The sequence below is a fragment of the Tiliqua scincoides genome, chromosome 4 (assembly GCF_035046505.1).
Source record: "Tiliqua scincoides isolate rTilSci1 chromosome 4, rTilSci1.hap2, whole genome shotgun sequence".
NCBI lineage: Eukaryota > Metazoa > Chordata > Lepidosauria > Squamata > Scincidae > Tiliqua > Tiliqua scincoides.
The window spans coordinates 156,837,044-156,862,843 of record NC_089824.1 but is presented as its reverse complement, the minus strand read 5'-3'; the positions used below and the strand labels follow the sequence as shown (position 1 = coordinate 156,862,843).

Below are 25,800 nucleotides of genomic sequence, written 5' to 3'. Positions count from 1 at the left end.
CCAAACTGTCTTCTGAAACTTAAAATACATTGGGCCCACCCTAACTACAGGCTTTGAATCTAAGGATTTGATCAGCAATGGATTATTATTATTATTATTATTATTATTATTAACTTTATTTTTACCCCGCCTTTCTCCCCGAAGGGACTCAAGGCGGCTTACAAACAAGGTTAAAACAAATTAAAAAACCTAATTTAAAAACAGATAAAAACATAACATATCATAAAAACAGTAGTCAGATAAAAAATAACCAGGTAAAAGAGCATAGTGCAGCAAATTAGAAAAGGATCAGGCCTGTAACCAGATGTTTAAAAAGATATTAAAAGATGTTTAAAAGGCCAGGAACTCAGAAGGCTTGTCTAAACATAAGGGTCTTCAGGCCTCGCCGAAAAGTTTCAAGAGAGGGAGCAGTTCTTAAGTCAAGGGGAAGGGAATTCCATAGTGTTGGTGCCACTACTGAGAAGGCCCTATTTCTTGCCGCCGCCACCCCACGTACCTCCCTAAGCGGCGGCACTTGTAAAAAGGCCTTCTTTGATGACCTAAGAGGACAAGCCGGATTGTACGGGAGTAGGCGATCTCTAAGATACCTTGGCCCAGAGCAGTATAGGGCTTTAAAGGTCAAAACCAGCACCTTGAACTGGGCCTGGAAACGAATGGGCAGCCAGTGCAGCCACTGGAGAAGCAGACTGAATGAGTCAAACAGCCTTCCTCCAGTAACCACACGGGCAGCCCCATTCTGCACTAATTGAAGTTTCTGAACCGTCTTCAAGGGCAGCTCCACATAGAGTGCGTTACAATAATCTAGCCTTGATGTCACCGTGGCATGGATCAGGTGGACCCCCAAGCTGCGGACCTGCTCCTTCAGGGGGAGTACAACCCCATTCAGTGCAGGCTGATACTCCAGCACCTGCATCGAGGATTTCCAAACCAGGAGAGCCTCTGTCTTATCCGGATTTAATTTCAGCTTGTTAGCCCCCATTCAGATCCTCACTGCCTCCAGACAGCACTCCAGGAAAGCTCTGGAGGAAAGGAGAGATAGAGCTGGCCGTCATCAGCATATTGATGGTACCCCACTTCAAACCCCCGGATGACCTCTCCTAGTGGTTTCATGTAGATGTTAAATAGCATGGGGGACAGAACTGAACCCTGTGGCACCCCGCACCTCAAGGGCCAGGGTGTTGAACAGGCATCCCCCAGCACCATCATCTGGGACCGATCCTCCAAGTAGGAGCGGAACCACTGCAAAACAGTGCCTCCAACTCCCAACTCGGCCAATCGGCCCAGAAGGATACCATGATCGATGGTATCGAAAGCTGCTGAAAGGTCCAGCAGGACCAACAGGGACGCACTCCCCCTGTCCAGTCCCCGGCATAGGTCATCCACCAAGGTGACCAAGGCGGTCTCCGTCCAAAGCCTGGCCTGAAACCAGATTGAAAAGGATCCAGATAATCTGCTTCATCCAAGACCCTCTGGAGTTGAGACGCCGTTCAATTACCTTACCTAGAAACGGGATTGAAAATACATATTCCTCTGACTTGTCTTTTATTTCCCTTTCCGGAGTTGGAGGAATATAGTATTTTTTTCCTTATACAGTACTTTTCTATCCATGAAGCAGCACCACTATGAGACTCAATGGCTTCCAGCTGGATCAGAGCAGCTGCTGCCATTCTAAAGAGGAGGAGGAAAAGAAGGAAGATATTGGAACTTCTCCTCTTCAGGGTGGTGGTGGTCACCACCAAGGATGGGGCTAGGTTGCCCACACTAACCTGCTTCTCCCCTTCCCTCCTTGATTTCCTTTGCAGTTGGCCCTTCGTATACACTGAACATCCACAAATTTTTGTATCAGTGCAGACTCCTAGAACCAAACCCACATGGATTCAGCCCACCGTAATTGTGTACAATTGTTTCATATCCCAAACAGGAGAATAGAAAGACACACTACTATGTACGAATGTCGCCCCAGTTTGTGTTTGCATTTTAACAAATTTACAGTTCCAATTGCGGTTTATACCACTAGACCCCCACAAGCACTAATGAGGGCAAATTAACTGTGTATTTGTTCACACCATAACATCTCCAGGGATGGGCAGAGGCAGATGGGCTTTGAGCCCTTTAGTCAACATAGGAAGGAGAAACTCGTGATAATGCTTCCCTTTTTCTCTACACAGTTATGAGTTTTCGGGAAATTGAAGCAAAAGCATAATTATTTAACAAGCTAGTGCATGGGGCCTTTCTGACTATTTGAGTGTGTATCATGTGATTATGGATTATGAATTTGTTGTGTGATTTTACTTATATTTCATGATGTATATGCCAATAAAGATCTCATCATCATCACCACCACCACAACAGTGTAGACAAAGGGTTTTATATCAGAGAGACATTCAAGACTGCATCCAATTGAAGTTTCACAGCCTCACTGGTAACAATCCTAAGAACCACATTAGATTTGACATCAGAAAATCTTGAATCTGTTTTGACTTGGTAAATGCAGCCAGATTTGCCCAAGCTCTTCCAGACTGAGAACAAAAAACAAAATACTGTATATACCATTTGTATATACAAGAAAGCAAGAAAGATTCCTTTATAAAGTGGATATTTTGACCAAGGTGAAATTTTTTAAAAGGACTACAAACAAAACAAATGCAAATTTACAATAAGGTTAGTGAAAATAGTATTCAGCATACTGCTGAAAATATAAAAATAATACGCATTTCTCTAAATACAGCAGAAGCAGGAAGTCAACCAAGGAGGTGGTCGGATCATTGAATGACAAAGGTGTGAAAAAATTACTGAAGGAGAATAGGAAGATTGCAGAGAAGTTAATTTCTTAGCATTGTTCTTCACTGAAGGCAAGGAAGGGCAAATATCCACACAACACTTTTATTGGGGAGAGTGTGTGAAGAAGTAAGTCAAACTGAGGTGACAAGAAATGAAATCCTAAATCTAAATTAACATGTCACCAGGTCTCAACAGCTCCCATTTGAAATTCCTAACACTTCAAATATTGAATTGTTGATCTTCTGACAAGAAATCATCCCAAGTATCTCCACACTTAAAAAAAACAAAATTAAAATACATTTCTATCACTTGTACAACAAAGTTCAAATAATAAATTAACAAAATTATGTATGAAGAAATGAAAACAGGAAAAAAATTGTTACAAAATCCTTGTTTTGCATTTATGATTTCTAAACCTCTCTTGCAAGAGAACAATTTTTGATTTTGAACTTTGGAGATCACACTCTTTATTACCTTAGTTAACTGAAAAACTCAACTAATAAGATACATATCTTGTCACATTTCCTGATATAGGCAAATTGCTTTCCAAAAATGAAATACCATACAAGGCACAGCACAAGCAGACAGAAATTGTTGGGGGCTCAAAACAATAGAACACATCTCAGGCTGATGTATATATTCACTAAAATACATGGTAAAATGATATAAAAGTATTCTCTTGATTTTTCTCTGGACCTCTTCAGATCCTCTTCCAAAAATACCTAATGGAAATTTACAATTCAAGAAGGTTGATTACCTTTGCCATTACTGATCTTATTGCCTATGACACCTTGCTGAATGACAATTATACATAAGATGAACACTCTTGCAATATCTTATGTGATTTTGTTGCTTGAATTCTTCCAGTCTTTAGAAAGACTAAACTACAGACCTTGCCACAACATGAACCTCAACTTCCAAGCAAACACTGTGCTACTCAGGCTTCACTGTCAGTGCAAGAATATTAATATCTGCCATTTGTAGTGTCACACCAAAAATCGCACATATACCAGCAAGGAAGAAGTGCAATATAACAATTGTGTAGACCAGTTTTCACCATTTTAACATAATTATGCTAAATATGTATAAATTAAACATCTATATTTGCTGCAGTGTGCCAAATCATATTCAGCAGAGTCACTGAAATGAAGCAATCTTTTCACACCTGCTGTCAGAAATATCTAACGTAATATTTAAAGATCCCTTCTACGACTACTCTAATTTTAGGAAATAATTGGCTCATTTATGACAACATGTTCCTAAACTTGAGTAATCATCCACACTGCAACTCCTATGCCAATTGTACAGATGGAACCTCCCCCCACACCAAAAAAAATCCCAGATGTATTTCACCCAAATACATTAAAAGTTTGATGTTGACACAAAAGGTTTTTTTCAGTTTGATGCTGGGCTGGCACTTAAACATTGTAACACTAACTCTCAGAAAGACTGGAGCAAACTCCAAGCAGTCTTCAATGCTTCTTTCCAGTCTTCAGATGACTAAATCCTAGTCACGCAAAAGTGTATGAACTTTGAACACAAGGAAAAAAAATAACCTTATAATAACTGAAAGATCAAAACCTTTTGGGGGCAAGGTGAACTACAAAATTGGCCACAGCTATTTCATGCACTGAAAACTGTACTGTGAACCTTATAATATGTGATGCAGCCAGTAACAGCTCCCCACAGCACACTGGCTATAGAATACAAAAACACAGGAGCAACAGTACACTATGAAATTCTGCCTATTTCTACTCTTGAAATGTAAAGGCTAACCCCCCAACTCCTTGATTTAATCTTCACATGTGAAGAATACAGGTAACAACCAATTAGCCTTTAATCATTAAACAACTGGAAAACATTTGTCATGCCCACAAGGGAAAGTTCTACTGTCCTTAGTTCAGTGCTATGACAAAAAGTTCCACCACCACACCCCCTTTCTAGACACTGTCTTGTACAGTGCTGTTTCCTACAGTTAATAATAGAAGCTCCTTCCAGGTATAAAAGGACCCATTTTTTTCTTATGGAACTCTGTAATGTATAATGTACACACAGTATAAAATAATCACAAGAACAATAGTGACCTCCCACACTGACCCTACTCATCTGGAGAGATCAAAGGCATTTACATCAACACAACAGAGCCCCAAATAATCTCTCCCTTCCCCCCATAAGTCCCATCAGTGCAAAAGGGTAGTTCCTGGGCAAACCTGTCAAGCAAACCTCCTGTCAGAGAAACTCCATCATTCAAGCAGTACTGGCACTAGGGTTTGTTTCTGGTGAATAAGATAGGATTATACCCTAAATCAGAGATTTTTCAACCACTGTGCCATGGCACACTGATGTGCCGCAAATGGCCTGCATGAGTGCTGCAGACATTTGAGGGAGGGCTGTATATTAGTAAGACCACTGGATGATGTGAGCCCAGCAGTATACCAGCAGTATACCAGCAGTATAGTGTGCTGTGTGAATTGTAAAAAAAAAAAAATGATGGTGTGCCTTGACCGTTTTTAGTGCCTTCTCAGTATGCTGTGAGATGAAGAAGGCTGAAAATAGCTGCCCTAGGACTTACTGAACAAAATGCGCTTACTTTGGAGTAAAATAAAGAACACCATTTTCAAACGCCTCCAGTTATTAGGCAGGTGTCAAAACATCAGCACAGCCTGGACATCCTGGGCAACCTGCCCCACATCAGAAGGGAGCAGCACACCCTCCAGTCCCAAAGTACTCATGAAGGGCAGAAGCAGCACTTTCAGTTTTCACTGAGTCTTTCAAAGCAAGAACTCCTTCCTGCTGTGTATTCTCAGCTTAGGGCACAGCAGTCCTCAAAGGGCCTTTGGCTGTGGGTGCAATCCTATCCACACTTACATGGGAGCAAGCCCCATTGACTACAGCGGGACTCACTTCTGAGTAGACATGCCTAGGGTTGGGCTGAAAGGCTGCAATCCTAGGCACACTTTCCCGGGAGCAAGCCCCGTTGCCTACAGCGGGACTTCCTTCTGAGCAGGCAAGCACCGCGCTGGGCTCTTGGATCCTCCAACTTTCCCTGCTCTGCAGCGCGTGAAGGGGGTCCCGGGCGGGGAGGGCTCCTGCGGGGGGAAGGGGCAGGGAAGGGGGGCCGGCGGCGGCCCTGGCGAAGGAAGCGCAGCCCCCGTGCTTGAGCCCCAGGAGCCAGAAGCGCGAGGGGCGGCCGCGGTCCCGGCCCCTCCCCCGTACCTGGCTGCTGGTCACCCCCGGGGCGCTCCGGCCGCGTCGCCCTCCATGTCCCACTCCGGCAACTGGAGGCCCCGATGCGAGCGCCTCAGTCTGGGCCGGCCGCCATGTCAGCCGCGGCGCGCACTGCATTGTGGGGGAGGGGGAGCGGGGGGGGAGCAGCCCTACTTCCAGCCGCGGGTCCGCCTCGGGGCCGTTCGAGGCGGGCAGGGCTGAGCTGAGCTGAGCTGAGCTGACAGAAGCCGCTTCTCATGCGAGGCCCCAGGCGCGGGGGGTCGCCTCGTGCCCTCCCCCGGGCGGCCTCAGGACGGGCCCGGCGGCGGCCGAGCGTTGAAGCCGCCCTCGTTGAGGACGGGATGGGAACTGGACGGTCCTGGCGTTACAACAGCGGCTCTGCAGCAGTGGTTCCCAGGCTGTGGGTCGGGAACCCACCGGGGGTGGGTCGCGACCTGAGCTTTGGTGGGTCCCCAAAGGGTGATGGAAAGATCTGATAACGAATGGCCTCACAGCCCAATCCTATCTACACTTTCCTGGGAGTAAGCCCCATTCACTTTAATGAGACTTACTTCTGAGTAGACATGCATAGGATTGGGCTGTCCAAAAATCAGATACTGTAGCTGCTAATTAGCTCAGCTCCTGCAGTTTGCAAGCATGTGTAGCTCTCCAGAGATCAATGTTGGAGGGTCTTTTTCTGGTTATTATAAGTAAATAAAATATTTCTTCTGAGATCTCCTTTTTTAAAAGTCTGGCAAACTTCAGTGGGTCCCCAACAAAGCAGCCATTTTCAACCACTGTGCCGTGGCGCACTGGTGTGCCGCAAATGGTCTGCAGGTGTGCCACAAGATTGTGGGGGAGAGTCATTTATTAGGGGGGGTATGAACCCCCCCCACCAGCAGCATGGTGTGCCTTGTCAGTTGTCTAAAAACTGACCATGCCTTGACAATTTTAGTACCTTGTCAGTGTGCCATGAGATGAAAAAGGCTGAAAGTCACTACAGTAGAGCATTATTTTAAAAAGTGGGTCCCTGTGCTAAAAAGTTCCAGGAATCACTGGAGATCTGATCTGTGGGACACCCATATAAGAAAACTACTGCACTTAAGGGACAAGATTTCACATGCATGTCCCAGAAGCTTCTAAGCATAGTCTATCTCCAGGGTCATTGTCCTTACGCTGCTTAAAAATCACTAATAAGGGCCACAAATTCTTTTTTGGGAGGCTGCAGTCCTATTCACACTTACCTGGAAGTAAGCTCCATTGACTGTAGTGGGACTGACTTCTGAGTAGACACAGCTAGGCTTGAGCTCAAAGGCTGCAATTTGTTCCACACTTACCTGGGAGGAAGCCCCACTGACTAATGGGACTAACTTCTGAGTAGACATGCATTGGATTGGGCTCAAAGTTCATTGAACTCTGTGCTGCTTGCTTCTGATTAGACATCCATAGAATAGTGCTATTAAAAATGTTTAAAAGTAGGTGTGAGAGGGGATTTAGGCTGCAATCCTATCCACACTTGCCTAGGAGTAAGCCCCATTGACTATGATGGGACTTCTGAGTAGACATGCACAGGAGTGAGCTGTTAGAGCCAATCCTATGCATGTCTACTCAGAAGTAAGTTCTATTATAATGAATGGGGCTTACTCCCAGGTAAGTGGGCATAGGCTGCAATCCATACCTGTGACTAACAGCCCAATCCTATGCAGGTCTACTCACAAGTAAATCCCTTTAGCATCAATGGGGCTTACTCCCAGGAAAGTGTGGCTATTGGGCTGTAAGTCTCCTTGAAATCAGTTGAACTTTCTTCTAAGTAGAAATGCATAGGATTGTGCTGTAAGAGAGTATATTTGTGGAGTCTGCATGTGCAACTCATAGGGATCCATTGCAAAGGGAGAAGGAGAGTTTTCCCATTAGGGTATGCAGGGTCTGTGTGAGATTGCAAGTGGTATTGAGTGTTAGATTCTGGATTTGTGGGATCAACATGTGAAGGCTAGTTTTTTGCCCATACAGAGGTCCCCACAACTCTACAGTGACAATGCTTCTCATATAGCTGAATTGTTTGTACCAGGTTGATCCTGTGCATGTTTAGCAAGTAAACACCACTGAGTTCAATGGCATTTGCTCCCTAGTAAGTGTGCATAAAATCACAACCTTTGGATGTTTTTATTATCTGTACATTGGCAGCCCTTGGAAATATGCAGGTTGATATGGAACCCTCCATGCACTTAGACCAAGTTGCATAGTAAACAATTTCTAAACTTTATGCATATCCTGATAGATCCTGATTTTTTAAATGTTGAAATTGACCTTTGATAGTGTAATCCTATGAATTTTTACTCAAAAGTAAGTCAGTGAATTAAATAGAGTTTTCTCCCAAATAAGTGTGTAAAGGATTGCAGTCTTCACTAGAAACTTCTGTACAAAAACTCATGTAAGCTTTAGGTCTGAGGAACTCCTCATATTGTTGGGGATAGAACTAAATAAACTCTGAGACAGTCTTATGACTTATGAATTTATGACTCATTTTGGGGGGGGGGGGAAGAATGATGTTAGGCAATCTCAGACATGCTTCCTGGTAAGCTTTGGTGTCAGGGTTCACCCTGTTAATGGCAACTGAATCTCTGATGTATACAATGGCTTTGTGAACTTTTCACTACATTCAGATTTAGGCCTTGAAGCCTGATAGGCCTTCCTAGCACTTATGACAGCCTTGCCATTGCAGGAACAAAATTGAAAGAAGAAAACTTACTCTCTAAAAATGTAACTAGGAAGTTAATAATGGTAATTGCAAAAATAGAAAAATATTGTCATACCGCAATTATAGTATGAAAATACTTTACTGTGTTTATTGTCACAGTTATATGCTTCATAATACATTTTGGCGATGAATTTCTTGTGCTTCCAATTTCTCCTATCTCAGTTCCAGCTTTGGGCATGGCAAGAAAACTATCATATCTGGCATATGCTTTAGTATTCTTGATAAATAAGTGCTGCCCTCTAGGCAGCGTGATGTAATAACTTGGACATATAAAAGCTTTGCCAGCTGATCTATCCAGGGCTGTGTTTATTGTTCACAAGCACAAAATGTGATAACTGAGCACACAAATCTCAGCTTTTAATAAAGAAAAAAAAAGGAAGTTGCTAATCCACTGGGCTGTTAGAATAGGGTTGAAACAGCGTGGGCAATATCTGGGGAAATGTTTGAAGCCAGAGGAGCACTCACTCAGAAGTGGTTATATCACAGGGTGGGTCTTCAGAGTTATGCACATCTTCTTTGACTTTCTGCAGAAGCAGAATAAAGAATGCAGAATACCTGATTAACTGAATAGGAGTAATTTAAACAGGTGGCAGAATTCAACTTCTTAGCTTTATTTAAATCTTAAATTACCTTTCAGGGTTTCTCTCCGGAACAACTTCCAGGGGGCTAGCCATTTTACAGTGCAAGCCTAACCCCCCACCCCAGGGAGCCAGCACAAGTCACTTGTTGCAAACGTGCCATAAAGGAGATACCCTGTGGCCAGAGGAGATAGCTTTGTGCTGGCCTGGGAAGGTGGACACAGGAGGTAGGAGAGGGCAGCGGGAGGGAGGAACGGAGGTGGGAAGGGGGCATTTCTCAGTGAGAGGAGGGTGGCCCTGGGTGCAGATTGGGCCCAGGATGCGGGTGGTACCGGCTGCAGCAGTGCAAGCTGAAAACCAGCCTCTATCCCCAGCCCAAGCCACATTACTTGGGCCGCTCAGATTTGAACCCTTGAAATCACAGGCACAGATCCAAATAGCCCCATAGGGCTGTCTGGGGTATTGCTCGAGGTGAGGGGAAGGAAGTCCCCTTACTCTGAGTTGTGCCTCTGCTGGATACAGTGCGGGCCAGTTGGCCTGCTTGTTCCTTAGGCCCAATGCTATCCAGTTTTCCAGAGCCAGTGCAGCTGTGCCAATGGGGCATGCACTGCATCCTGTGGTGGGGAGGCAGTCACAGAGGCCTCCTCAAAGTATGGGAATATTTGTCCTCTTACCTTGGAGCTACATTATGGCTGTACTGGTGCTGAAAAGTTTTATAAGATTGAGCGCTTAGTCTGTTACAGCACAAATGGCTAAGAGTATTCTAGCATCTTAAAGACTACTAACCAATTGACTTTGGCATGAGCTTTCATGGGCTACAGTTCATTCATCAAATGCTTGCAGGAGTCAGCCAGTCTGTCCATTTGGAAATCTACAGTGCAATCACCTTTTGCATGATTGGCCAAAAACACCCATAGTGGGCACAATCATGGAGGTGGAGGTAGGTCTGGAACTCACATTGGTCAGACCCCAGGGCTGCTTTCTAACCGCTCACCCACAGCAGGGTACGTGCTGAGAGCACCTCATGGAACATTTAGTGTCTCACAGCACCACATACAGGCACACTTGGCTGAGAGACTGTAGCATATGGAGCAGTCAGGGTTAGTAGGGGCAGTACAACTGGGAAGGCTGCTAGATGTTGCTTCAAATCTACAGCTGCTGCCTGTGCCATAGCAAGCTGAAAAAGAAAAGAAAGCCTGTTGCTGTGCTCCATCATGTAGTTTTCACAAACCAGGAAGTGTGGGACTTCCGGTTTTATCTAAAGCAGTGGTTCCCAACCTTTAGGAACCCATGGACCACTGAGGCAAAAATTGGAATAGTTGTAGACCACATGCAAATCCCCCCACAAAAGATACAATTACATTTGTAATAAGAGAAAAAGTATTAGAGATTTATTATTTATACAGAAGATTTATGGGTTGCTGCTTTTGTTGATAGCTGTGAGTGGTCCATTTTGTGCCCTCTTTGGTGGTCCATTGGTAAGCATCTCCCGAGCAAGTGCTCATCTAGGGACTACCAGAGTGGATGGAGAACGTACCTCTCACAGCTGCAGCCAATACTTCAGTGCCAACTGAGGCAGTGGGCAGTCTGTTCTCTGCTGTCTCTGGTGGTCTGTAGTGAAGCACTCACTCACTGAGACACTGGAAGTAATTGAAGGTTATCTTTTTTCCTGAGACCTTGAGGATCACTTCTCAGGGTCTCGTGGACCACCTGTGGTCCACCGACCATGAGTTGGGAACCAGTGATCTAAAGGGACCATTAAAACAAAAGTGAATTGTCTGCTTCCCACTCTAGCAAGTGGAAAACAGATTGATGTGGCTTGTGTCTGCAGTGAGGGCTGGAGGGAGGTGGCAGCAGACTCAGGGTGAAGGGAGGCCCAAATCTGCTCCCCCATAAAGCAGCTGACCATTACCATAAGCTGCTTTAGGTTGCCTCATGGTTGAGCAATATGAACTGAGGAGACAGATATTAAAGCATCTGACCATGACTGCTGTGTGTCATCCCAGGGCTGCAGGGTGTCTGTGCAAGGTGCTCGTTTTGTGTTCCAAGTACATTTCTTCCACAGCTCCCATCCTGATAGTTCTTGTGTGTATGCTCTAAGTATGCACAATATGAGGCCAGAGAAGTAATATCCCGGCCTGGAAACAGTCTTAGTACTAGGGCTGGTGTGCAGTGTTTGGTTGTGAACTATTATTTGTATCTTATGCTCTGCCATTGGAAAGTGGCAGGTCCTCTTTTAAAACTGTATCTGTACAAGCTTTTTTATTCAATGAAGAGAAAACACTACATTTGCCCACACATTATACATAGGTTGCAATCAGACTAACCTGGAAGTACAACCATTTAATGTGATGAAACCCAAGTAAACACACATAGGGATGCACTGTTTTACACCTTTCCATGCTGATACATAATTTAGAACTGTGACTGGTCTTCAACCATTTTCATTCCACAACCCCAAACAATCAAGTATAAGACAGGGGTCCCTATTGATCCTGCATGCCCTCCCAGGACTCTATCTGCCCATCCCTGCCATGGCCACTCCCCGCCCTTGTAATGCTCTCCCAGCACTGCTCACTGTTACCAACTATTCTTATTAGAGAGAGCAGCAAAAGTTACTGAAGTGAGAATAATAATAATAATAATAATAATAATAATAATAATAATAATAATAATAATAATAATAAACTTTATTTTTATTTTTATCCCGCCCTTCTCCCCAAAGGGACCCAGGGCGGCTTACAACATATTTTTAAAAGAACAGATTAAAACATAATTTAACAGATAAAAACATATTAAAAACACATTAAGAGAAACCATAAAAACAGTAATCAGATAAAAGTCAGAATAAAAAGAGCATAAAACAGCAGTTCAAAGAGGAATCACGCCTGTAAAAAACTAAAAGATGTATAAAAGATGTTTAAAAGGCCATAGAGTCAGAAGGCTTGTGTAAACAACAAGGTCTTCAGGCCTCGCCGAAAGGTCTCGAGGGAGGGAGCCATTCTCAAGTCAAGGGGAAGGGAGTTCCATAACATTGGTGCCACTACTGAGAAGGCCCTATTTCTTGCCGCCGCCCCACGTACCTCTTTAGGCGGCGGCACATGCAAAAAGGCCTTCTCTGATGACCTGAGAGGACGAGCCGGATTGTACGGGAGTAGGCGATCTCTAAGATAGCCTGGCCCAGAGCAGTATAGGGCTTTAAAGGTCAAGACCAGCACCTTGAATTGGGCCCGGAAACGAATGGGCAGCCAATGTAGCCCCCGGAGAAGCGGACTGACAGAGTCAAATCGCCTAGCTCCAGTGACCACACGGGCCGCCGCATTCTGCACTAATTGCAGTTTCCAAACCGTCTTCAGGGGCAGCCCCACATAAAGCGCGTTACAATAATCTAACCTCAATGTCACCGTAGCATGGATCACCGTGGCCAGGTCTGCACGATCCAAGTACGGCCGCAGCTGGCGCACCAGCCGAAGCTGCGCGAAGGCCCCCCTGGCCACAGCCGACATCTGTATAGAGTATATTACAAAAAAAATAGAATGAAATGTATTCTGACATTTTAGAGACCCCATCATGAACTGTAGTATGTGTTGAAATTTTACCAAAAGGGCAAAGGGCTGGGAAGCAGGATGTTCCTCTTTGTCTTCCAGAGAAGGGTAAATAAGTAAATTAAGGAATGACTCCTGCTGCCTCAAGAGCAAACACAAACTGAGTAGACAATGGAAAATTTAGGGAAGAGCCTTGAGTTACAAGAGTATAAAGGGCTGCAAGAAAGAATGTGCTAAGTCCATCAAACAGTTAAGTGGGGGCATTGACTGAATTTAGGTATTGTTAAATAAGATATTGAGATAATATTAACCTACCAAGGAAAAAAAACAAGGGATAACCTATAGTCCCTCTTCCTCAAAGGAATTAAAATAGTTAATGATATATTTACTAGTAATAAGCAACTATGTACAAACAGCACGTTAAGAATGTGCTGCATGGACCTTTTGAATGTACAAAAAGCTGTTGAAAGAGATGGGTGGCAGGCAATCTTTTTAGGTACTCACTGACTTGCATCCTTGTATTGCAATATAAGATTTTAAAAACCCAGCGCTGGCATTTTTGTTTATTTTTTTCTGCACACCGGACAGAATGCTCAACCTTTTATGTTCCTGTGCTTCCTCTCACAACATTACCAGGAAGTTTGGCACTAGTGAAAGCTGTTTTAGCACAGTTGCTAAGATCCTGAGCAGGACTGGGACACCGTCTCCAGGTACCTGAAGGGGTACACCAGATGCCTCTCCCTCTACCTGGTGGTGCTCTAGTCCAGTGGTCTTCAACCTTTTTCTCTCAACCCTTTTTGTTGCTGCAACCCCAGAACTGAGGTTTTGTTATCCCATTGAGTTGAAGAACACTGGTTTAGATCAATAACCAGTTAAGGTTGAAGGCAGACAATAATTTATTCAGTACTGATGACGTTTTGAAAGAGAAATTAATTACTGCTCATTATGTGCATATACTCTGATGCCACCTTAGCTTCTGGTAAACAGATTTTGCAGGTTTGGCATTATTTCAAAAACCTGCAGAACCTATTTGACCAACCATGGAACTAAATAAACATGCAAGTCTATCATGGAAAGCCATTTCTCTGAGATCTCCTAACATGATAATTGTGGGAAAACCTTGATAAAATCAGGCCTGGTCTACTAATGCAATATACAGTTTCTGGCATTTTTTTTTTTCTTCAGTGAAAAGATGCATCCCATCCCAAAAAAGAGACCGGGCAGCGACGTCTTTTTGCAGCAATCACTGCAGCCAGAGCTTCTTTCCGGCAGTGCTTTGCGATGGTGGAGGGGAGTGTGCAGGGCTTCTTTGCAGGATGCTAGACCCTGAGGGCAGTGTGGAGCACGGAGCGAATCCCTCCTTCCCCAAAGTGGTTCTCATCCCTCTGGCCATGCTGCTAGTCCTGGGAGCGCTGCTCTTGTTTGCCTTTTCTGCCTCCGAGCAAAAGGAGGACAATTTCTACTCCTTTAAAGTGGTGAATATCAGGGGCAAGCTTGTCTCCCTGGACAAATACAGAGGCTCGGTAAGTTCGGTCTGCACGGAGATCAGCCTCTGCTGCTCAACTAACCCTCAAGGCATGCTTGCATGATAGCCCGGGAGGGAGAGTTCCTCATCCACTGGCCTGGAGGGCTGGCGATGGAAGTCTCTCCTTGCCTGCAGCCGGGCGTCTCCGGTGCTGCAGGATCGCTGATTGCGAAGTTTGCAGGCGACTCTTTTCTGTGCATGAGTGTGCGTGCTTCCTTCGGCCAGTTGCAGCGTATACGTGGCAGGCAGGCAGGAAGGCAGACCCGGTTTTCCATACTAGGGAAGCCACTCTCTTATTTCTGGCTATGAAACATATCAAGGAACATGGTGGAGAGGGGCCCGGAGATCATTCTTTTCTGACCAGAGATTTTGGAGATATACATTGCAACATATTAATGTCCTTCACCACAAAAGGAGTTGCTTTTGCTTAATCAAGAATTGATGGGGGGGCCTCAAGGGGAGCGATGCACTTTTCGTATACAAAGAAATTCAGGATCAGGAGCCAAAGCAAACTGAAATTTTGTTACCAAGTGGAACCAAAGATGTTATGTTTCATTCTAACATTGGGTGTATTTGAGTTAAAAGTTACTTAAAGGAGATCCAATATAGATAACAGATTTTTTTTTATTTCCAGTGTTACCTTTTTATTTTGCTTCATTTTAGATATTGCAAGCTTTCTTCACTTTCTTTCCCTAAAGTTCTGTTCCTCCACCCCAAATTCTTGAGGAGTCTAATATGCAGCATGGAAATATATATTTCTGTATTATTTACACATAACTTACATGAAAAGTAGAAATGGATGATCCCAAGACTTTTATATCGCATTCATTCATTACATCTATGGTATAGTCAAGATGCGAATAGTATTTGTGTATGTGTGTGATTATAACTTAATTCCAGGTTACATTTCAAAATCATGACTTTCCCCAAAGTTCCCCCAAAAGTAATCACATTTCAAATTAAATATCCCAAATCACAAATTTCTGCTGTACATTGATGCTGTAGGTTAGAATTTAGAGACCATGGTTACAATCTGCACCAACTCCATTGAACTACTCCATGCAACACTATCAGTGGGGATTGTGTTGGAAAATTTCTCTTTGGGTTGTTCCTACAGAGAATGTAGTATTTAACACCTAGCAAGGAAATGAACAGCAGTATGGAAACATATTATACATTTCTTTCCAAGGCAGCATGTGTTTTTTTGAAGTGCATGAGGAATCATGGATATGCAGTCAACACAAACAGATAAGGCAGTTGGAATTGTGTTTTCATGATCAGAATGCTGTAATGTATAAAAGTGAAATTAATCTCATAGTAGTACAGGTCAGTTTCCTAAAATATAAGAAGATACAGGTCTCACACACCACCACCAAAGAATATCTGTGGAGGAAAACACTTGGTGGAGACCATGATCCTGTACACACTTAAGCAATACTTCAGAGGCAAGTTTAAGAAGAATTTGCATGGAAAAAATACAGGATTGTGACCCCATCTGTCCTACTCATGTATGGCCATAATATAGAGATATTGCAATGCAATGCAGCAGTCTACAAGAAATAAGCACATATCCCATCCTTCAGTAAAAATAGATTTCTTGGGTCAAACCAATGGCTCACCTTGATCAATATCTGGCATTCAGCAGCAGTCAGCTCCTTATGCTATAGGAGAAGTGCATAATAGTTCAGAGTAGTAATAGCTTATTACTATCAATATTTTCATTGTCCCAGAGTCTGAAATGTGTGTGTTCCTAAGGTTTTTGTAAAGTGCCATGCACATAGGTGACACTGGATTTTCTTCAACTGCTCTGTCCTCCTGATGTCAAAATGTATGACCTTCTGAACCAGGGGTGCCCAAACACCTGCCCTGGGGCCACTTGTGGCCCTTGAGGATTCCCAATCTAGCACGCAAGGAGCCCCCAGTCTCCAATGAGTCTCTGGCCCTCCGGAGACTTGCTAGAGTCTGCACTGGCCTGATACAACTGCTCTCAGGGTGATGGCCAACTGTTCAACCTCTCACCTGAGCTGTGAGATGAGGGCTCCTTCCACTGCTTGCTGTTTCATGTCTGTGATGCAGCAGCGGCAGCAAAGGAAAGACCAGCTTTGCTTTGTGCAAGGCCTTTTATAGGCCTTGAGCTGTTGCAGGACCTTCATTCATTCATATAAGTTCCATCTCTATTATATTCATTTCTGTAAATTTATTCAAATTTGAAATGTAATTCTTTTTTCCCGGCCCCCAACACAGTGTCAGAGAGATAATGTGGCCTTCCTGCCAAAAAGTTTGGACACCCCTGTTCTGAACTATTTGCCTTTTTTCCTAGGTAAAAGCAGTATTGTCTACTACTCTACTGTCACAGTAATTTTTTCTTCTTCTTCTAACAGAGGTATTACTGCTCATTTTGCTCTCTGACATTTTCAGAAGAGCAAATTGTGAAGTGCTTGCTGCGTACACTAGATGGCAAACTTAACTCACTTTCTGCTCAGCTTTGCTGTAATAAGTACAGTATATTGACAGAAAAATGCTTAAGCTGTTATCTGTTGTCAGACACTAGAAAAGTATATATACCATCATGAACTTTGTTCTAATGCCTAAGAAATTAAGGGACAGGGACAATCTGTCTAAGGGAGAAGGACTTTTCTTTTTTGCCCTGAATGTGTGCATTGCATAACTGAGAAGACGCTCGTAGCACAATCCTGTTATGTCTCTGCTCTGGTGGAGTGAATGCTCCCCCAGTGCAGACTGTAGCAAAAGTGTCATATAGCACTTTGCAACAGCTTAGGAGTTAGTGGCACAAGCAGGAAGGTCTGCACAATCCCACCAGTGCCAGTACAGGCCTCCATGTGTGCCAGAGCAGGTAAGCTCCTTGCTGAGCAGTGGAGGGGTGGGGGAAAGGCTGGGGGAGGGTTGGGAGGGGGTATAACAGGGCACGGGAAGGGAAGGTAGTGGGGAGGGCAGATCAGGTGCTGGGGGGGGTGGAATCGGCGACCTGGTGCACACTGTATCCTATCCCCCTTCCCAAGCAGGATCTACCAACACAAATCCACTAAGACTTGCTCCAGCAGTTTAGCAGGTGCAGGTCTAGTTAGACCTGTTGCTGTAACTGGGGCTTTCCCCAGGGCAAGGGGACAAGTGTCACCTTATCTCAAGGAGACCACCAGATTGAAAAATTCCTCTGTAAGATATAGCACAAGCCGTGCTGGCCCTGTTGCATCAGTGCAGGGGAATTTCAATAGGATTGGGCTGCCCATCAGTTGCTTTGGCGTTCGTAAGCTGCGGGATGGACTAGATCAGGGGTGTCCGATGTTTTTGGCAGGGGGGCCACATCGTCTCTCTGACACTGTGTCAGGGTCCGGGGAAGAAAATAATTAATTTACATTTAAAATTTGAATAAATTTACATAAGTTTACATAAATGAATATATTAAAGATGAACTTATATGAATGAATGAAGGTCTTGCAATAGCTCAAGGCCTATAAAAGGCCTTGCACAAAGCAAAGCCGGCCTTTCCTTTGCTGCCACTACTGCATCACAGATGTGAAACAACAAGCAGTGGAGGAAGCCTTCATCCCACAGCTCATGCGAGAGGTCAAACAGTCGCCCTCACACTGAGAGTGGTTGCGTCGGGCCAGTGTGGGCTCCAACAAATCTCCAGAGGGCCAGAGGCTCATTGGAGACTGGGGGCTCCCTGAGGGCCGCATTGAGAGGCCTCAAGGGTCGCAAGTGGCCCCAGGGCTGGTGTTTGGGCACCCCTGGACTAGATGAACTCCAATTCACTTCCAGGAACATTCTGTGAGACAGTAAGTACCCTGCATAGGACATTTTTTTTTCCATCAGGTTTCTACAAAACTAACTCCGAAAGTTGCTTAGTTTATTACTTCCTATACTGTTCACAACATATAGAATATGTATTTTTCTCTGGGGAAGAAATTGCATAAGGGGGTTTGTAATAGATGTGCTATCTGTCATAAAATGGCCAGCCAGTATTTTACACAAAATTGACAATTCCTAGGTCCATCACAGACTCAGGAACCATTATGCATTCCCAGTACCCTTATGGACATGTCTAGGCACAAACTTTCCATACTGGAGTCATCTGGATATGGACCTTATAGCCCAGGGGTGTCCAAAGTTTTTGGCAGGAGGGCCACATCGTCTCTCTGACACTGTGTCGGGGGCCAGGGGGAAAAAGAATTAATTTACATTTAAAATTTGAATAAATTTACATAAGTTTGCATAAATGAATATATTAAAGATGAACTTATATGAATGAATGAATGAAGGTCTTGCAATAACTCAAGGCCTATAGAAGGCCTTGCGCAAAGCATTGGAGACTGAGGGCTCCCTGAGGGCTGCATTGAGAGGCCTCGAGGGCCGCAAGTGGCCCCAGGGCCAGGGATTGGGCACCCCTGTTATAGCCCAATCCAGGCTGACCTTTGTGCTGCTGGAACCTGCACTCTGGCAACACAAGGTCCTTTTCAGCAGCATGAAAGCTGGGACACCACTGCATGCTTCCAGGCTACTGCCTCAAATGGCCAGAGGTGCTCCAGGAGGGCCTACCAATGTTGGTACTTTGCCAGCAGAGTGAGTGAGGTTCAGGGCTGCACTGGGATGGGGAGGGGGAGGGCAGAAGTTGGGGAAGTAGGCTGGAGGGAGTGGATCTCAGTAGTAAGAAAGCATACCAGATCTTATTCCCTTTTTATCAGCCCACCTTACCTCCTTTTTCTCCTTGGGTTGACACCCATAGCTACATAGCTGGCACGGGTCTGAGGAAACCCATAGCAGCCAGGTGGCCTACCCAGAGGGAGGTAATGTTTTTACCCCACCATTGGATGCAACACACACTCTGTCAGTGCAGCTGCATTGTCATCAGTGGTGGGGGAAAAGATTGTACTGTTCGTGACCAATTAAGATCCTGTAAGGACCCGTTTTGGCAGTCAGGATCAAGAGCACTTATTGTTACACATAAATAGCCAGGGATCATTCTTGTGAACAGCAAGAGGTAGCAGCATCACTCAAAAAACATTTTCTATTACCTTTTTTTCTACTGAACACATCTAACTAGAAAAAGTGGTATAGATATATGAATAACAGCAAATTCATTGTAAAACAATTTCAGTAGACTAATGTCAAGTTTGAATTTAAAATGTTAAGTCTGCAAGTGATTTTACTTTTTAAAAAATGCCTCTCTCCCTCTTCTCTAGCTTCCATTCCAACAATCAGGAGCCAAGCTTTCTAGCTAACAGACGTGCGGCCAGATCCCCACTCCAGCTCTTAGCTCCAGGAACTGAAGCTCCGTAGCCAACGCCAAAATCCTATGCACACTTTCCTGGGAGTAAAACTCATTGGGATTTACTTCTGAGTAGACATACATAGGCTTGTGCCTTGAATGAAGGACTACATGCTTGCTCTATCAGTGCTGGCTTTTGTCACCCCTTCATTCCTCCAAATGAATTTGTCTAATTCCCTACTTCTGTGAATTGTTCCACAGTAATCTATATAGCTGTGTACATCTCTGTGACTTCAGTACTTATTCCTCTTTTACCTGGAATGTCCAAAGAATATTTGAAGCAACCCATGTGACAGATTTGACAGTCAGGTGATACTTCTGTGGGTACATGGTAAATAAACTCCTTACTGTTGCCTGCTGAGGTCTATGCAGAACCAGGATGTAGTTTGGGCAGATAGGAATTTTGTTTTTGTTTGCCGTACACCCAACAAATAAAAACTGTTTGCAAGATAATTTCTAACAAATGCCCTGTGTGAAGAGATGCTTTTATTCTGCGAAGGGGGGAGGGGCCAAAACGGAATGATCTGAATTTTCCATGGACTTGAGGAAAGAACTTCACCCAGATGAGAAAATGGCATCTCCCAAAGAGAAGGTAAAGCCTTCGCTGTGAAGAGGTCATGAATCCCAACAACAGTAAACATGATTACTGTGCAAATGAGTCCTTCATGAATATTACAGGTCACTGATTCCTCTTAAAGATGCATTAATTTATTTAATTTATGATCCCACATGTAGGATAATATACACAGTACTCTCAGGAAGTTTCCTGTTCCCAAGGTTAGGCTCAGAGCTGCTTAATTTCACAGATGCATGGTAAAATCTTCTCTGATTGATCAGCACATTAGAAATCTGGTCATCAAAACAAGCAAGAAGATATGCTTGTTTATTTTTAACCAATGGGATTTTCAATTCTAAACATTAAAAATTAGTGTTATTTGCAGAGAACACGTAAGCAGGTGTTGATATTAAAATGAACAAAAATAGAAGGGTTAAGCTTATTTGCATGCCTGGATAGCGCTAACAAAGCAGAGCTTTGTATTTGACAACAGCAACAGCAAAGGAATAGGTGTATAAACACCTATCGCTGTTTATTCAGGGTCGTTGTATAACCCTTAACATCATACATATAGATGTCCTGGAATAATACTTTTACTTGGTAAGTTAATTCATCAGTTAAAAGTCAGTCAGTTAATAATTATAATAATAATAATAATTATTATTATTATTATTAGTAGTAGTAGTAGTAGCAGCAGCAGCAGCAACAGCAGCAGGAGCAGTGGTTTTACAGCTCACCAGATGTTTCGACTGGGATTTTTGGGTGCTCACAAATTCAAACTCCACGGAAGTGTTTAAGAACTAGTGAGATATCACCATATAATGTTCACTGTTCCTAGAAGAGCAGCTTGTTCCAGTTGTTCAACTATTACCTATATTGACCAGATATTTCTTAAGGCCTTGGCGACTGTACCTGATGCACCAATGACAATAGGCATGGTGGATGTTTTCTTTTCCCAAAGGTTGTTGCATTTCAGTTTCCAGGACTTGATATTTTGTGCTCTTTTCCAATTGTTTCTTCTCAATTCTAATCTCCTGGAATGGTCACATCAATAAGCAGCACTTGCTTCTTCTCAGCCACAGTTATATCTGGTGTGTTGAATTCTAATTTTTTTAATCTTTCTGGATTTTGAAGTCCTGCAGATTTTAACCTGCTCATTTTCTATCACTTGTCAGGCATGTGCTTCCACCATTTCTTTACGGATGCTTTTCCATATTTCTTACATAAATTCCAGTGGTGCATAGCAGTGATTTTATTGTGGAGTTTTTTGTAATCACTATGTGCAATTTTGCTGCACCTACTTACAGTGTGATCAGTTGTTTCGAATTTTCCTGTAAAAGCCTACATTTGGCATCATTCAAGCTCTTTTCCACTTTTGCCTTCAGAACATTTGTTTGCAATGCCTGGGCTTGTGCAGCAAATACCAGTTTCTTTTGTCCATCTTCCAGGCTGCAACCACTTCCAGCTGGAGCCCTTGTTTACCTTGTCTTCTTTTTTCTTGATGTATTCACTTTGCAACAGTTTATTTGCCATGTGCCATAATTTGTTCCTGTAAGCCCTGTTAATTTAATTAACTTCTTATTACACCCTCTTTATAAACTTCTGCCAACATTTCAAATCATCCATTTACAGCAAGTGTCAAATTCTTCCAGCTCCTTTTGATATTTTGTAGTCACAGTGTGTTTTGTTTAGTATTGCTGTTAGTGGTATCATAGCAACTACAAAAAGGAGAGGTGAAAGTGAGTCTCCCTAAAATATTCCACGTTTGATGACTACAGGACCACGTTTCTCTCCATTCAGTGTTGTCTTCCATTATTCCATTGCCACTAATAAAAATTTTCTGATATTGCTACTAATTTTGAATATTTCCAATGTTTTTTTTCAATCCATGTGTATTGTAAGGAATCAAAGTTCTTCTTATAATTGATCCAGACAACATGCAAATTTGTTTTTCTTCAATTGCAATTGTTCAGCATCATTTTATCAATCAACAATTGATCCTTTGTTCCACATTTCAACAATTTATCATTTGCTCTTTGAATAGAAGATTGTTGGCAATTAAATGTTTTTGAACTGCATTTGCAATTACTCTGATTATATTGCAATTATTGTTATTGAGTATCATCTGTGTGCTTGCTGTTTTATGAAGACTGAGAGGACAGGCCCATGTACCACAGGGCTTGAAATCTAATGAAAGAATTTCTCAATTGTTAATATTTCTATTTCTGATTTTTTATTTTTCAATAGGTATCCTTAGTTGTCAATGTTGCCAGTGAATGTGGATATACCGACAGCCACTACAAAGCCCTGCAACAACTGCAGAGAGAATATGGCTCATATCATTTTAATGTGTTGGCATTCCCTTGCAATCAGTTTGGGCAGCAAGAACCAGATAGTGACAAAGAAATTGAGAGTTTTGCCCGAAAGACATACAAAGTCACCTTCCCCATGTTCAGCAAGATAGCAGTCTCAGGCACTGGGGCAAATCCAGCCTTCAAGTATTTAATTGGTGAGTACAGTAAACATGCTCAAAAGGCTAATTTACTGGCTTTGAATAGTAATGCACAAAGAATTCTAAAGATGATGGGCCCAATCCTATCCAATTTTTCAATGCTGGCACAGCTGTGCCAATGCGGCATGCACTGCATCTTGTGGTGGGGCAGCAGTCACAGAGACCACCTTAAGGTATGGGAGCATTTGTTCCCTTACCTCAGGGCTGCATTGCAGCTGCACCAGTGCTGGAAAATTGGATAGGATTGGGCCCAATGTCATTTCATATTGTGGTGTGGAAGGAGGTTGGCAGTGTTTACCAATGTAGTTGAAATTGTAAAACAACAATCTGTTTTAGGAACATTTGTTATTATTTTCTACCTGTTTTTCCCTATCCCCTAAGAACTTAATATGGACAACAGGAAAGCTTAATTCTTTCGTTAAAGCTTAATTCCCTTGTCCTTCAAAGCTAAGTGCTACAGAAATGTTGATATCACACAACTGAAGCAGAGGATGTACCTGGAAAACTATTTATTTTTCTGCAATCTACTTTGTACTAGCAGCAGCAGCAGCAGCTTCCATTATAGGTCTTATGTAAACTTTTTTGGACATTGCTCATTACGTCTTCTGGGCATGAGCAGCAGCTTGAGCGTTTGTCTTATACAAAATGCAAAAGTTATGGTGTGGAAGTCTCCATGGCTAATAGCAACTTTAGGGGGTAGTCTGTATTAGGGAAGCAGAATGAGGGGAACAGATCAGACTCCCTGATAGAACTACTATCATTTCATTTCCTAATATTTTGCTTCACCTCAATTTCTATTATGACAATCAACTTTGTCCCTTTATTTCACATGAGTTTTAATTGAAAGAACTTAATTATCATAGATATATGATATCAATGCAGGAGGTCTGGTCTAGAGGGTAGAGCCTCCGTTAGCCCGAAGATAACATCAGAAGGTCGCCAGTTTGAGGACACCAGCAGCTCCCTGAACAGCTGAGTATGGCGAGAACATGAAGCAGCTGACAAGCCAAGCTAAGTGATTCCACCTGCTCTTGGTGTGAGCAAGAAGCGTCTTGGCTGCCCTCCATGTGAGAGATGGAGCTGCTTGTCAGCTTGCGTGGGAGAACTGGAGGCCAGAAATGAGACCAACCCAGGAAGATCCATTCTGAAATGTTGTTGGTTCTTGAAAGAGAAAACCTCTATGTTTGTAAAAATCCCCTTGAGGGGTTTAGAAACGCCTGCCTATGTAAACCGCCTTGAATAAAATCAGAGGAGCAATCTGATGACCAGAAAGGCAGTATATAAATACCTGGTTATTTGTTATTGTTATTGTTATTGTTATTGTATGACTTCCTTTTCTTGTTTCTCAACTTTATGTCTTTGGTTTTCTTTTCTTTTTTTCTTTTCTTTGTAGAATCCACTGGTGAGGAGCCAACCTGGAACTTCTGGAAATACCTTGTAGATACAAATGGGAAAGCTGTGAAGGCTTGGGACTCTACTGTCACAATTGAAGAAATAAAACCTTATGTTACAGAGCTTGTGAGGAATATCATCCTGAAGAAAAAAGATGAACTGTGACTGTTTAAAACAGTAAATTTTTGAACTAGATATCATTAGGACCATATTTTTTTGCTATTTACTTTCCTGAAGACAAATGTAGTCAAGAGAAATAATTTCTATTGACATAAGTTAGTCTTTTTTCCTTAAGCACAAGGTTATTTTTGTATAGTCAATTCACTATTCCAAGTAGGCCAAAAGGAAATTGTTTCTTCCTAGCAAAACCAAAAACAAAGCCTAGAAATAAATTGACTTCCGTTCTTAAGTCATTGATTGATTGTGATAGCATGAAGAATGTAATAAAAGCCCTTCAGAATTAAGCCAAAGACTTATTTAGACCAGCATTTCTCAACTATTGGTACTTGTACCACCGGTGGTACTTGAGGTGGTGTCCGGTGGTGTGCGCAGGACCCCCAGAACCCTGTTGCCTGGCATCAAGATCAGTAATGCAACGCGACAAAGAGCAGTAGAAGGCTTGGCTTGGTAGGCAGAGCTCCAGCACACACTTTTTGCATGCTTGAAAAAGCCCTCCCATCCACCCTGAGCCTTTTTACCATTGTTTGTTGCATTGCATGTGGTCTACCTATACAGAAGTAACTGGTGATTATGTCATCACCAGTTACTTCTGGTGGTACTTCCACTTGATGGACCATGCAAAGTGGTACAGCGGGGGACAAATGTTGAGAAACGCTGATCTAGACCAGTGTTCTGTTTCACACAATGACCCACCAGCTGCCTCTGGGGAATCCACAACCAGGAGAAAAAGGTATCGTTCTCTTCTACCATTGCAACCCTGCTACAGATATTCACAGGCATACTGCTGCTGAACTGGATGTAGTATGTACCTGTCATGACTGATAGCCATGAATTTCTCTTATTTTCTTTTAAAGCCATTCAGGCTAGCAACCATCATCATATTTTGTGACAATTAATTCCATAGACTAGTGCACTGGGTATACACTGCATCTCTAGGCAAAATAGATATTCTAAAGGAAAAATCTTTCTAGCTGTGACTCTCCAAGTTGTCTGAATTTTTGGTAATAATTTCATTTGCAAAATGCTGCCTAGCATATGTCAATTCTTAGGATTTAATCCTAAACAGTTGAAAGGGAGTAAGCTGCTTTGAATACAGTAAGCCTTAAATTCTAAGTAAATATGCATTTGATTGCACTGTTACTGCCCAATCCTATCCCACTATTGGTGCTGCTGCTGCTGCACTGATGGAGTGCATGCTGGATCTAATGGTAGGGGAATGATTGGACAGTCAGCAGGAGGTAAGTAAAAAAAAATGTTCTTTTTTACTTACTCTCTGGTAAGCTGCATGATCACCTAGTTTGCTGGTATACATCTGAAGACAGAAAGTAGCAGAGCAGGCTGGGAAAGAGGGGTTTGGATCTGGCATATGTTGGTGCTGCTGAGATACCCCTTCCCTGTCTCAAAAGTCTCCCTGCCCTCCCTGCCCAAAACACACTTCACTACCAACTTACCTGCGCTAGTGGAGGCTTTGGGAACTGC

The 25,800-nt window shown here is 43.1% G+C and overlaps 2 protein-coding genes across 5 annotated transcripts in view; one reads left to right on the top strand and one right to left on the bottom strand.

Moving 5' to 3' along the window:
* TUT4 (terminal uridylyl transferase 4) overlaps window positions 1–6,102 on the bottom strand; it is a 69,483-nt gene extending 63,381 nt beyond the window's left edge. For all 4 annotated transcript variants that reach the window (XM_066623134.1, XM_066623138.1, XM_066623135.1 and 1 more), the window contains exon 1: window positions 5,998–6,102. The gene's annotated coding sequence lies outside the window, so the exon portion shown is untranslated. The remainder of the gene's footprint in view (window positions 1–5,997) is intronic.
* An 8,055-nt stretch (window positions 6,103–14,157) lies between these two features.
* On the top strand, window positions 14,158–24,672 carry GPX7 (glutathione peroxidase 7). The gene is made up of 3 exons (XM_066625455.1): window positions 14,158–14,392; window positions 22,485–22,746; window positions 24,143–24,672. Exons 1-3 carry the CDS (start codon window positions 14,186–14,188, stop codon window positions 24,304–24,306), a joined length of 633 nt encoding a protein of 210 aa, XP_066481552.1. The 5' UTR covers window positions 14,158–14,185; the 3' UTR covers window positions 24,307–24,672.
* The last annotated feature ends 1,128 nt before the right edge of the window (window positions 24,673–25,800 follow it).

Coding starts and splice junctions, on each gene's coding strand:
- GPX7 (XM_066625455.1), top strand. CDS start 14,186: ATGCTAGACCCTGAGGGCAGTGTGGAGCACGGAGCGAATCCCTCCTTC. Junction 14,393..22,484: donor TGGACAAATACAGAGGCTCG/GTAAGTTCGGTC, acceptor ATTTTTCAATAG/GTATCCTTAGTTGTCAATGT. Junction 22,747..24,142: donor AGCCTTCAAGTATTTAATTG/GTGAGTACAGTA, acceptor TTTTCTTTGTAG/AATCCACTGGTGAGGAGCCA.